The 13,918-nt window shown below is 45.0% G+C and overlaps 1 protein-coding gene across 1 annotated transcript in view; it reads left to right on the top strand.

The window, feature by feature from the left end:
* LOC104536729 overlaps nucleotides 1–4,400 on the top strand; it is an 8,144-nt gene extending 3,744 nt beyond the window's left edge. Inside the window, exons 3-6 of the mRNA XM_010179439.1 lie at nucleotides 17–330; nucleotides 1,259–1,587; nucleotides 2,242–2,348; nucleotides 4,024–4,400. Of these exons, the coding sequence (XP_010177741.1) occupies nucleotides 17–330; nucleotides 1,259–1,587; nucleotides 2,242–2,348; nucleotides 4,024–4,400 (1,127 nt within the window). The remainder of the gene's footprint in view (nucleotides 1–16; nucleotides 331–1,258; nucleotides 1,588–2,241; nucleotides 2,349–4,023) is intronic.
* Nucleotides 4,401–13,918: the final 9,518 nt, after the last annotated feature.

Below are 13,918 nucleotides of genomic sequence, written 5' to 3' on the forward strand. Positions count from 1 at the left end.
TGCTCTCTGTCCGCAGGGGTGTGGGCGCAGCTGAGGTTGGTGGAGACCGGCGGAGGGCTGCGAGCGCCCGGGGACTCCGTGCTCCTCTCCTGCCGGGGGTCCGGCTTCGCCTTCGGGAGTTATCGCATTTGGTGGTACCGTCAGGCACCCGGTGGCAGACCCGAGTGGGTGTCCTTCCTCAGCTACTCGGAAAGTACAAAGCAGTACGGAGCAGCAGTGGAGGGTCGAGCCGAGGTGTCCCGGGACAATTCCCGTTCTGAGTCATCTCTGTTCCTGCGTGCCCTGCGCCCCTCGGACTCGGCCCGCTACTTCTGTGCCATTCTCACGGGGGTAGGAAATCCATCTGAGCTTTAACACAAACAGTACCAGTCCTGGGCCTCAGAGTTGGAAGGGAAGTGATTTGCACAGTTGTTCAGGGCTGCTCTCAGAGAGTATTGAAGTTGCGTCACACATTTATCAGTGATGTCCAATGACAGGACAAGGGGCAATGGGTGCAAGCGGGAGCATAGGAGGTTCCAGGTGAACATAAGGAAAAACTTTTTTACTGTGAGGGTGACAGAGCACTGGAACAGGCTGCCCAGAGAGGTTATGGTGTCTCCTTCTCTGGAGGCATTCAAAACCCACCTGGATGTGTTCCTGTGTGACCTAGTCTAGGTCATTCTGCTCTGGCAGGGAGGTTGGACTAGGTGATCTTTTGAGGTCCATTCCAACTCCTGACATTCTGTGATTCTGTGACATTTTAATATTGACTGGGGCATACTACCTGTTTCTGTCCCTCAACAAGCTCTTCTGCTTGCCATCTGTCCATGTGTCATGCAAACCCTCTTGTTTTACACTCTCACACTGCTTCACCTTTGGAAACAAGTTTTGCTGTTTCCATCATTTCCCAGTAGGGTGAGTGCCCAGTCATGACCAGACTGGTGGGGAGTGTGAATAGCCCTGGTCTGCTTTTAGGCACAGCTCACGTTCACTCCGTCCAGCCCATGAGTTTTCTCCATTGAAAGGCAGAGGAAACAGGAAAAGTACAGAGGGTCATTGGGGTGTTTACTGTGAGAACGGGGAATTCTGTGCTTCTCTCCCAGATCTGAAAGTATAGCAGGAGCAAGAGCAAGAGCTTGAGAGAATGTGTGTTTTCAGCTGCTGGGTCCTGGAGATCAAAGAAGAAGCCCAGGGAAGTGGTGGAATAGATGAAGCGATTGCTTGAGCTGTTCCTGCCTGTTCATCCTTGTCTCCTGGGGTTGCAGGTGCCCTTTCTCAGGTGCAGACAGAGGCCTCAGGCCCCAAAGTAGGGAAGGTCTCAGAGTCTCTCGTGCTTTCCTGCCGCATCTCTGGTGTACCCATCAGCGACAGCAGCTACGCTTGGGACTGGATCCGTCAGACTCCTGGCAGAGAGCTGCAGCATATAGTGCTGCAGTATCCTTTCACTGGACTCCAGCACATTGCTCCATCCTTCCAGACCCAAGTTACCAGCTCTGCAGACATGTCCAGGAACCAGCTGTCACTGGAAGTGCTCTCACCAGCAGCTGCAGACACAGCCACCTATTTCTGCAGCACAAGAAAGCTGGCAAAGGGCACAGTGCTTGAAACGTAGGCAGGACCAGAGCAGAACTGGAAGGAGGGGGCTTAAATCCAGCCAGTTCTTCTGTGGTTGCCTGCAAGAAAGTTTCTCAAGACTGGTCTGGGTTGACTTTTCCCAGAAACAAGCACAAAGGTGCTGCTGCAGCAGCAGCAGCATCCCACAAGCATGTACAAACCCACAAGCATGATGTTAACGTTCTTCTATACTTCTCTATGTCTCACACAGGTAGAAAGCAACAGGGAAATTGTTTTTAGGAAGACTCACAGCAAGCAAAAAAGAACAAAAATTTCAATATGGAAAGCCAGAGATTAATTGAGTTTCAAAACTTTATGTCGTTCAGGGAGCTCCAGAGTAGTGCAACAGCAGGACCTGAGCTGCAGTGTGTCTTTTCCCTGGACATGATGAATGATCTCTTTGTTGTGATATTAGTGTTGACTCTGTCTGCATATATGCTCATGTGTGTACACTAAGAGCCAGCATGGAATTTTGTAGGGGAACCCCAGCAAGAATATGGAGGGTGCCCTAAGAAAGAACAATATTTCATTCTTCCATGGTTTGGGTGCTGTAAGGAACCCAAGAAGTCTGCTATGCTGGGGCAGCTCCAAGTGTCCCAGTGCACTTTAGGCCACCTTGGCCTGGCCTTCCTCTGTTTCTTTTCCCAGCCTTAAGCCTCCAGTTAAGCCTCCTCTACCCCCTGCAACTCCCCTTCGCATGCCTGTCCTGGATTCTTTCCCCAAGGAGCCATGTTGGAGTAACTGTGAAAAGAGAGGTAAGGGGAAGGATTCAGGCAGTCTATGGAATGGGCAGTGTTCCCCACAATGGTGGTACCCATTAAGACAGTGACCCTGTGTCAGGGCTTAGTAGGTGTCTCATCCTGTAACTGCAAATGTCCTAGGGGGAGCTCTAGGTTCCTGCTGTGTAGTCTGAGCATGGAAAAGGGAGTGTCCCTGCTTTGCTGAGGAGCCCCAACAGCCTGGTCAATGCTGAGTCCTGTGCATATGAGTTTTGGGGGACAAGCTAGGGGGCTTGAACCTACACATCTACTCCACACCTTCAGCACCAAGCATATTCTGGATCTCACCTGCCCTTTACTGCCTTTGCTGCCTAGGGGGTCTGGGAGGGCTTTGATGGGAAGAGACAGGTGGAGAAGTATCAGCATGAGGGACCGAGTGGAACAGTAGAGTGTAGGGCCAGAGTGGAGGGAGCGGGATGGGGAGCATGTCTGCTTAGGGGTGCTCTGTCAACAAGTGGGGCTGGGCTCAGGGAGGTCCGTCCTATCCTTAAGCAGCAGCTCAGCAACAGCAAAGGACAGGGGCCCCCTGGGAGAACAGCTTTCCATCCTCAGGGCCAGATCTTAAGATCTACAAACCCCTAGCTCTCCTTTTTCAGGGAAAGGTCAGTGTGGCTCTAGAGCAATGCATCACCTTTTGCCCAACAGAGCTTTTCCTGGCAAATGAACCTTCTGTTATTGAACTCTGTAGGGTGAGACACACCCAGGAGTGAACCAGCAGCATCAACTTCTGCTCCTGCAGCCCCACCTCTCACTTTCACTGCTGTCGTAGACTGAGGGAGGGACTAGGACTGAGTAGAGTGACAGAGGTACAGACAGGGAAGATGTGGGCAGAGCTGTTCTGCAGGCAGAGAGAAGCTGGAGAGAGGCGAGACCAAGTAGGCCTGGCCATGTGGACTGCCACGTGTGTGGGGATTTTGCACATTATAGGTAAGTGGAAGAAAGGGGTGATGACTCTCAGGAACTGAGTATGCCCCTGTGCTCTGCACAGCTCTGTGGAGCCATGCTGACCGCTTGCAGCCTGACCTGCTCGCCAGCTTTTTTTCCCCACCCATCCCTGCAGAGCACAGTGGGGAAGGCCCGCCTGCTCTTCTAGCTGTGAGTGAGGCACCTCCATCTAGCCTAGCCTCCTATGCAAGGTGGGGACAGGCAAGGCGCCTACCTGCTACTCCATCTTGGGGATTTGCACTAGGACCGGCACTCTGCTTGTGGGCACTGCAGCCCATCTTGCAAAGACCACGTTAAAAATGGCAGCGTAGGGCTCAAGTCCCACTTGCCTGTCACAGGTCCTTGTCCCTCCTCTGTGCTTGCAGAGCAGTTTCAGGGACAAGAGAGTGGGTGTCTCACCACGCCAGTTTGGCAAAGACAAAGGGATTTCTCCCCCATGGTGCAAAATGTTCCTGCTCCTAATGGGAAAATCATAAAAAGTTCCTCGTCTGCCAGGAGGAAGTGAGGAGGGGAATGTGATGTTTCCTTCCTTGTGAGCTCTGATTCCTGCTACCAGCTCTATTCCTCTGCCCACCTTTGTCAGCTGGGTTCAAAGAGAATGATTTAGTCCTCCCACTGGTCCAGTGCCATTGCAATGTCCCCACCAGCCTTGGCCTTACCTGTGCTGAATCGTGAAGTGATGATGGTTTGTTCTCGCTCTCTGCAGCAGTCACAGGCCAGGTGGCTTTGGAGCAACACACCAGGGAACTGGCTGTGCGAGATGGTCATGGAGTCACCTTCCAGTGCAGCATGAGTGGAGACAATATGGGAAAATACTACATGTACTGGTACCGACAGGGGCCACGTGGCACTCTGGACTGGATTTACCGGGAGGGTGACATCTATGGAGAAGGTTTTGAGGGTCGCTTTAAGGGATCAGTGGAGAGCTCCCAGAACAGAATCACACTGCAGATCCAGGCAGCAAATCAAGGAGATGAAGCAGTGTATTACTGTGGTGCTAGGCTCACCCTGGAGCAGCTCTGCAGCAGATTAGACAAAAAAACAACTGATAGAGAATACCAACTTCTCAGCATTTCTCTGTAGCAGCTGCTAACCAGATGTTGGTGTCATACAATGGCAGGTGCAAGAAACAGACCTTTGGCGTGCTTGCAGTAAAAGGCATTGAAGGGAAGTGTGTTTGTATCATAGAATCACAGAATGGTAGGGGTTGCAAGGGACCTCAAAAGATAGTCTAGTCCAACCTCCCTGGTATAGCAGGATCACCTAGAGAAGACCACACAGGAACACATCCAGGTGGGTTTTGAATGCCTCCACAGAAGGAGACTCCAGTGCAGCCTATTCCAGTGCTCTAATACCCTTACAGTAAAGAGTTTTTTCCTTATGTTTAAGTTGAACATCCTGTGTTGTAGTTTATGACATTTGCACCTTGTCCTGGGCATAACCGCGAAAATCTGGTCCCATCCTCCTCACACCTGCCCTTTAGATGTTTATAAGCAGTAATAAGATTCCCCCTCAGTCTCCTCCATGCTAAACAGATCCAGCTCTCTCAGCCTTTATTCAGTCCCCTAATCATCTTCTTGCCAATAGAAGCCAAGGACACAGCCTCTCATAAATGTGTGATGAAATAAGGTGGATATGCTGGGAGCTAGGCTCAGAGTGAGCTGTTCCCAAAAAAAGGAAATTGTGTTAAAATATGAATGGAAAGTTTTGGGGGATCAAGAGGAATTATGCTGGAAGGACCAGGATAGTTTCTTCTGGAAAGAAGCAAGGTAGACCTTTCAGCAAGGGCTGAAGGAATTCAAATAGCCATGCATATGCAAACCACCTGCTAGTTCCCCTCCAAAACATATCATCCTCTGCCTAGACACTTTTCTAGAGGAAAGGGGGAATCCCTCTCTTCTCACTTCCTCTGAAGCAGAACTCAAGGAGAGGTCTTCAGCATCACCTCTCAGAAAACAGCCTAAACATTCTCTCTAACACATCACTGGCAGTATTGCAGTGCCTCCTGCAATTTTCTGGAAAGGAAATACTGGTACAGAGAAAAAAAAAACCAACAGAACTCAACTTCTAAACTGAACAAATCCAACTGTGTGGCTTGCAGAGGCTGTGAATACAAGTGTGTTTCTGTGGGCACCCAAATGGAAAAAGGATGTTTAACTGCATCTGAGATCTCAGTGATAGGCAGGGTGCAGTCTTGCTGCTCTGGGAAGATTTGGCAGCAAGTGAAGGGTGTAGGACAGGCATCTGTATGTACCCAGGCCTGTCACAGGAGGTATTTAGAACTTGTTCTCTTTGTCCTGCCAACAGTTCAAGGCATTGAAAGTATCACATAAGCAAACTTGACCGCTTTCCTGAAGAAGTGAGGCCCTAAGAAAGACAAAACAATTAAACACAGTAAAGGGAACAGCAGATGAATAAATCCATGTTAACAATGGAAAATATAGCAGTACTGGTATTAAAAACAGTGATTAAAAATGAGAATTACACCTTTGTACTTGGTGGTAACAATAATGTAAATAAATATATTGAGTAATACAGTGTGGAACCTTGCAGATTTGTGAACAGGATGAGATAATTCTATTTCCTTTTGTGTCTTAGAACTGTATTCCAGGATTCAGAAACTGCTTTGTAATTCCAGGTAACTATTAATAAAAATCATTACAGTAAGAAAAAAATCAAGTTAAAAGCTGACTTTAGTCAACCATAACTGAATGTTCTCTGACTTCAAACTCAACTGAAGGCACATATAAATAAATCAGAAGTCCAAAGCATAGCCAACTCAGTGGTCAAATAATCTAGTTCACAAGATCAAACAAACTGAGAAAAAATGGTGCATATAATCAGGAAAAACTCCAAAGACCCTTATAAAAATGGCACTCAAATAAGAAATACTAAAAAACAAATACCTGAGTAAATAAGCAACTGTAGCACATCAAGGCAAATAGAGTCCATTAAACCACTAACAGGTAAATCAAAATAACTTTTGAACAATTCATAAACATGAACTAATTTTTTATTTGGCATGAAAATAGGCCTTGAGAACATAAATACTTGAAGGTCCAGAACAAGTTAGGAAATGCAGAATGAAACCAAATTGAAAACTAATAAGACCGGGGCAGTTGGTCACCACATATTCTTTGAAGTATTTCCCCCTAACTCTTGATGTTTATTAAAAGACCAGTAATCAGGTCCTTTAAGTAAGAACAGCTCTAACAACTGAAAAGGAACAGTATTCCTTTTTGACAATTATAGATAATACTTTAGTGAGAAATTACTACTACCCTATCTGCCAAAAAAAGTAATGTTGCTAATGTTATGTTTAGTGTATAGTAACCTCTCTGGAACAGTATTAGATTGTTCAAAAGTAGAACAGTGTAGAGGAAGAGGAAAGTAAAATCCAGCTCTTCAAAGGACATGAAAGAGGAGACATCACCTGGCACTGAAAAAAGTAAATGTTTTTATAGAGCTTTCAACCACTGTGTGAACTACGTACCACAGTGGTTGAAAAAGAGTGAACCACTACACAAAAATTGTCTCACTGACTTCTCTTGCAGGTGGAAACATGATGCCCTGCATTGTCTCTTTTTCTGCAGACACAGATTTGATTCCCAGAATCACTCAGACCTTTCTATGCAAGACCAGATACCCCAACATTCCACATCAGATCTTGGATCTTGCAAGCATGGCATTTTATACATCTGATTGTCAGCTCAAGTCGAGCAACTGGGGATTAATCTACTATATTTAGATGTTTCCATTTAAGCTTACCATTATGTTCTTCTCTTTGTCTCAGAGCACAGAGGAGGTAAGATTGTTCACGTTTCTTTGGTAAGAACAAAGATCCTTTTAACTTCGTATCAAACAGTGGCCAGAAGCATGAAGAACAAGAATAGGAACAGAAGACTAGAAATAATACCTCCCACTAGTAATCTCCAGCTACGGGACATCAAAACAAAGTCTTTGAATCATGTGTGGTTTCTTTGTATTTACCATTTGTAAGTTTCTTCAGGAGTCCCTTGTTCATAATTTTGGCCTTCTGTCACCTTTACTTGATTTACGGCTTTGCCAAGATGAACCATCCTTGAGCTTGAAGGAGCTAACTAACCTCTGCAAATCAAGCAGCTTTCCTAGACCACCCTAACAGATAAGCTTTCCTAGACCCCCTAGCAAATAGTACCACCAAGAAAACGTGTCTGGTCATAGTAGTCAACAACGCTCCGCTGAAGAGTACACCCATTTGCCATCCTGACCCCCTGTCAAGAGAAGCCTGCTGCTTGCTGGGCCCACATCAGGCATGTTACAGATAGGGTGCCAGACCTTGTACATCCCACTGATTACTACCCACTGCTGCTGTTTCACGTGGGCACGAGTGACACAGCTGCAAGTAATCTGAAGACCATCAAGAGGGACTACTTGTAACAGTGGTGAAGGGCTCGGGAGCACAGGTAATATTTTAATCAATCCTCCCAGTCAAAGGGAAGAGGTTTGAAAGGGCAGATCGGATAGGGAAAATCAATAAATGGTTAAGGGAGTGGTGTCAGGGCCAGGGCTTTGGCTATGTAAGCCACAGGACTCACTTGGAGGTACAATAGAATCATAGAATACCAGGTTGGAAGGGACCACAAGGATCATCCAGTCCACCCTCTCGAGGTAAAAGTATAGTTTAAATGAGATGAGTCATCATCCTATCAAGCTGACTCTTAAAACTGACTGATGTAGGAGAATTTACCACTTCCCCTGGGAGATTATTCCAATGTCTGATTTATCTCATGGTAAAAAAATTTCTTCTGGAGTTCAATCGGAATCTCTCCAGAAGCAACTTGTGTCCTATCCCCCTCATCTTTTCCATGTGACTCCTTGTGAAAAGGTAGTCTCCATCTTCTTGGTAGCCACCCTTTATGTACTGTTACATGGTGATAAGGTCCTCCCTAAGCCTTCTCTTCCCAAGGCTGAACAGATCCAATTTGCTCAGCCTTTCTTTGTACGTCAGCTCTTCCAATCCTCTGATCATCCTTGTGGCCCTTCTCTGGACCCCTTCCAACCTGTCTGCATCTTTTTTGTATAGCGGTGACCAAAATTGGACACAGTACTCAAGGTGTGGTCTGACCAGTGTTGAGTAGAGCGGGATAATGACTTCTTTGTCTCTTCTGGTGATGCCCTTTTTATGCAACCCAGCATCCTGTTGGCTTTCTTTACAGCTGCAGCACACTGTTCACTCATGTGGAGCTTGTCATCCACCAAGACCCCAGGGTCCCTTTCCACAGTGCTGCTCTCTGGCCAGGTGGAACCCAGTCTCAGCTGTATTCTTGGATTATGTATTCCCAGTTGCAAGAGCTTACATTTGTCCATGTTGAACTTCTTACAGTTCCTGCTAGCCCACTCTTCCAGTCTGTCCAGGTCTTCCTGGAGGGTGGCTCTCTGTTCTGGAGTGTCAGTTACCCCACTCATTTTGGTGTCATCAGCAAACTTCATCAAGGAGCTTCTGATTCCAATATCACTAATGTAGATACTAAATAGTGTCAGGCCCAATATTGATCCCTGAGGGACTCCACTTGTGACTGGTAGCTGGTTAGAGAATGAACCATTCACTACCACCCTCTGGAGACAGCCCAACAGCCAGTTCCCCAGCCACCGCACAGACCACTTATCTACGTTGTAGTCTGTCAGCTTTTCAAGGAGGAGGCTGTGGAGGACCATGTTGAAAGCCCTGGAGAAGTCCAAGTAGACAAAGTCCACCGCTCACCCCACATCAACCAAACGGGTCACTCCGTCATAGAAAGCAATCAGATTTGTTAAACATGATCTGCCCCTGGTGAATCCATGTTGCCTTTTTCCAATCACGTGTTCTACTGGTGATACGACACAGGAGGATTTGCTCCATAATCTTCCCAGGGATCGATGTGAGGCTAATGGACCTATAATTACCTGGGTTCTCCTTGGAACCCTTCTGGTATATAGGGGTGACATTAGCCTTCTTCCAGTTGTCGGGCACGTCTCCCAATCTCCATGACTTCTCAAAGATTATGGAGAGCAGCCTCGCAACAACATCAGCCAGCTCTCTTAGCACCTTTGGTTGGATGGCATCTGGGCCCATCGATTTATATGGGTCAAGCTTCTGTAATAGTTGACATACCAGCTCTTCCTTCACTGATGGTGGGTTTGTGTCTGCTTCAATATGGATATTTGTTTCCGTGGCCTGGGACCCAGCAGCGCTGTTAAAGACAGCGGTGAAGAAGGTGTTGAGGACCTCTGCCTTTTAAGCGTTGTTGGTTACTAGTTCACCTCTCCCGTTCAGCAGTGGAGAATATTCTCCTTCTGTTTCTGATTGCTGTTAATATATCTGAAGAATCCTTTATTGAAGTTTCTGACATCTCTGGCCAATTTCAGTTCAAGCTGAGCTTTTACTTTTTACTTTTACTGCATCCCTGCATGCCCTGGTAATGCCTTTGTAACTTCCAACAGGTGATGTTCCACTTTTCCATCTCTGGTACATTTCCCATTTTGTTCTGAGTAGGCCCAGAGGTCTTCTGGGGGCTGATGGGGTCCACCTTTCTGAGAAGAGGAAGAGCTTGTTTGGTCATAGGCTTTCCAATTTAGTCAAGAGGGCTTTAAACTAGAGTTGCAGGGGGAGGGGATCAACAGTCCATCCTACTTTGATGCCAGTGAAAGGAAGAGATGCTCCAGGCCTGGAGTAGGATCAAAGCCACAACAAGAGTACCTGAAGTGCAGGACAAGGGATTCCCAGTCAGTAAGTTATCTTCAAGGGGGGGAGCAACTTAAATGCCTGTACACTAACACATGGAGCATGCGAAATAAGCAAGAAGAGTTACAGACGTACGTGGGCCTACAAGGCTGCAACGTGATTGGCATCTCTGAGACATGATGGGATGTCTCTTCTGACTGGAGCATAGGAATAGAGGGATATAAACTTCTTAGGAAAGACAGGCAGAAGAGAAAGAGAGGGAGGGGGTGTTGCTCTCTACATTAAGGACCAGTTGGAGTCCATGGAGCTCCACCTGGGGCAAGGTGAGGAGCTCACAAAGAGCTTATGGTTCAGGGTTAAAGGGTAGGCAGGAGAAGGAGACATCATAGTGAGGGTGTGCTACAGGCCACCTGTTCAGGAAGACCGAATGGATGAGGCCCTCTATAAACAGATAGCAGCAGCTTCATGTTCACAAGCCCTGGTCCTCATGGGGGCTTTCAATCACCCTGACACCTGCTGGAAGGACAACACAGCGGGGCACCAATGATCAAAGAGGTTCCTCGAATGCATAGATGACAACTCCCTCCACCAAGGGGTAGAGGAACCCATGAGAAGGGGTGCCATCCTGGACCTTGTCCTCACCAGCAAGGAGAGGCTGGTGAGCAATGTGAAGTTCAAGGGCAGCCTTGGCTGCACTGACCATGAAATGGTGGAGTTCAAGATCCTTAGGTCATCAAAAAGGTCATCAAGCTTGGTGCCAGATATCACAAGCTCCCAGCCTTTGTCTTCATGGGAACTCCATTTCCCGTCCTGATGGACACATACTCAACCAGCCTTTCCTCTGTTAGAAAAGGGAGGAGTTGGCTTTTGAAGCTGCAGAGTCTCAGAGATTAAGTCCTCTTGCCATCAGGGTCCAGGTGGTGCTAATGATGCAAAAATTGATCACCATGAAGGATTTGATCAATCTGCAACAAATCCTTTACTCTTTAATAGCCACTTCCATGGATACAGTGCCTCTACCTCATGAAGAACGATCATTTTGCCTACTTTCTCATCTTACTTAAAATAGCATAAAGTCTTTCTAGGGCAGCAAATGTCCTCCAGACACCAACTGTAAGAGCTTACATGAGATAGATCCTTTATGCTCCTGAGCACTGAAACCAAAGTCAAGGTGAAAAAGTAGACAGCTTCCTGTAGCCCAGAAGAATGTTCATAACAATTTGAGATAGCACTAAAAATACTGATATTTTTTTCCCCTGCTTTCTATACAGGTTAACCTCATGAGGCCTTTTAGAGGGGTTGTGTAATCCCCATATTTTCACTTCATGCTTTTTTGTATTATTTTAGATTTTTCTTTGAAAGTCATATCATATTTCTTCATGTGGTATGTTGGGTCAGAAACCACTCGAGAAGTCATGTGACTGCCTGTATGATCCAATATTCTGTGCAGTGAAAAAGAAGGAAGAGACAGTTTTTGTAATGAAATATATCACTGTGTTTGGGGGTTGGAGTACCACAGTGATATAAACAACATAGAGCTCTGTACAAAAACCCAAAGATGGAAAAAAAAAGGCAATATATTTTGGGGAAGAAAGGAGATGGGTGACTGAAATTATTAAGAAGACAAATACAATATTCTTTTTGATTTCTATTTATCCTGGAAATATAATTCTGACAGAGTTTCTAAAATATGGATGGAAGGAAGAACTTAGAAATTCTGTACTCAAGCAAACTATTTGAAATTGTTGAACTATTCGATTACTGTTTTTCCCTTTCCAGTTTTGGAAGAAAATGTGGCTCTGGATACCTTCATGGGGTTGCACATATGGATAATTAGGATGAATATCTAGCTTTTAATCTGCTTTTACAACGCTTCTACATACCTTACGGAAAGAGTTATTTATTGGAATAAGTATTAGCAGTGTGATACTTGATAAGCTTATATTTGGAAGTGGGACCATTCTCACAGTTGAACCAAGTAAGTACCATTATTTTATTTCTAAAAATTATGTTAAATTTAAGGTGGGGAAGGACAAAGGAATCTAATAGTTTAGGTTCATTGTAAGAATTTTCTGCTGCAATAATCTCTAGAGTACAGTCTCTTCGGTCAATGTTTCAAGCTGAATCCTCAGCTTGTATCTGCTTAGGAAGGCTTCACAGGAGCCACTGGGCTACCTCTGTATATCACCGTTACTCCATGATCCCCGAAGACTTTTTGCGCACTACTTAAATTTAACATGTTATAATTTATTCCCCATCTGGATAACACTCTGACCCAAATTTATTGTGAAGTACCCTATCTTCCAGTGGATTTTCACTGCCTCATTTTGACCAGGAATGCACAGCTCAGTGAAGAGCTGACAGTGGAGAGAACTTTTGAGACAGATCTTTAGTTCTTTGGTGTAAGAAGTTAGTTTTTCACACTGGCACCACACTTGTGTCACCAGGTAAGTAATTCCACTAGCATGGAAACAGAGAAGGAAGGAGGTTAAATATCCTTGGGTTCAATTTTTCAGAACTGTCTCATATCCAAAAAAAGGTGGATGTTACCCAAAGCTTTTCTGTGGGACTGTGAATGCTGGAGCAGCAGGGGCATTTGTTAGGTTGATTGTTATACTAAACAAATGGGTGCGTATCTTAAGACTTGTTGTGATGCTTTCAGAGGTCTGCATGTCTTTAAAGTGCTGCAAAAATGTCACCTGCAATTTTACTTACTTAAAACATCCTGCTGTCATTCCAGAAGGGCATGGGGCTGCCTTTGGTGCTGCCTAATATCTGTCCAGGTCTGTAGGATATCTTGCATGGGAGTAAATGTCTGTTTTGTAACAATTTAAGTCCACTTCAAATTCCAAAGGGACAAATGAATAGAAAGTTACCATTCTAATGAAAGATCTGTTCTTTCCAACCAGCAGATCCTCAGTTGTAAATGTAGGACCAGAAGAAACTGACAGTTTCCATTATTTTAACATCATTCTACATTGATTTAAGATAATATTTGTAAATAAAAAAAAAGTTAAAATATTCCATACGGAATAGTAGAATTTGGCAAGAAAAAGCGACCTGCAACACACAGTCTTAAAGCTGCAAATGGTATTATCATTACAAACATTTACAGAAATGCTGATATGATACTCTTGTTTCTCATATAAACAGATAAGGTTTTTGCCTTGTTTTGTTTTTGTTTATTTGTTTTTGCCTTGTATTTGTTTTTTGTTTTGCTGCATAAAAATTGCATTAGAATACTAAGGCCCATAACATTATGAAATAGGTAGCTCTTCCCATGACTTTATAGGTTTAAAGGGAAAAAGAAGTATAGCATTTTGTGCTAATGAAATGTCAGTGCCAGAATGTAATACACAAATCCCTCCCAAAAGTAAGCAGTGGTAGGAATTCATGGCTGTATTTTCAGGTAATGCAAAATAGTGGGACTAATTTGAGGTTTCAGAGGTTGATAAAGAAATAATTCTGCTTTATTAACTACGATTACACAGTGTACATTTGTTCTTGCTGAAGATTTTACCCAGTGAAGCGTGCAGAGAAGCAGCTTATTAGTATACTGCCAGTTTGGAAATACTGGAGATCAGAAAACATGAAAAGCCTTTAAAGATCTTCTCAGATAACAAAGAATGCACAGGACTAACAGGCTCTGTCAAAACCATGCTGCAGCACCTGGATAGGAAATGTACATAGGAGGAATAGCAAAATGAGCCTTTTTTGATTTACGCATTTTAACTGTGTGTTACTGCTGCTCTTGTCTTTGGTAAGGGGACTCAACTGACCATCAAGCCAAGTAGGTATTCTTTATGCATTAGCCTTTTCTGAGTTGTTATTGTTTGAATTTCACTTTTTTTCCTTTTCTTCCCACTGAAATTCAGGCAGCCACTCCCCCATGCTTTAA

Source organism: Mesitornis unicolor, unplaced genomic scaffold (assembly GCF_000695765.1).
Source record: "Mesitornis unicolor isolate BGI_N332 unplaced genomic scaffold, ASM69576v1 scaffold4732, whole genome shotgun sequence".
NCBI lineage: Eukaryota > Metazoa > Chordata > Aves > Mesitornithiformes > Mesitornithidae > Mesitornis > Mesitornis unicolor.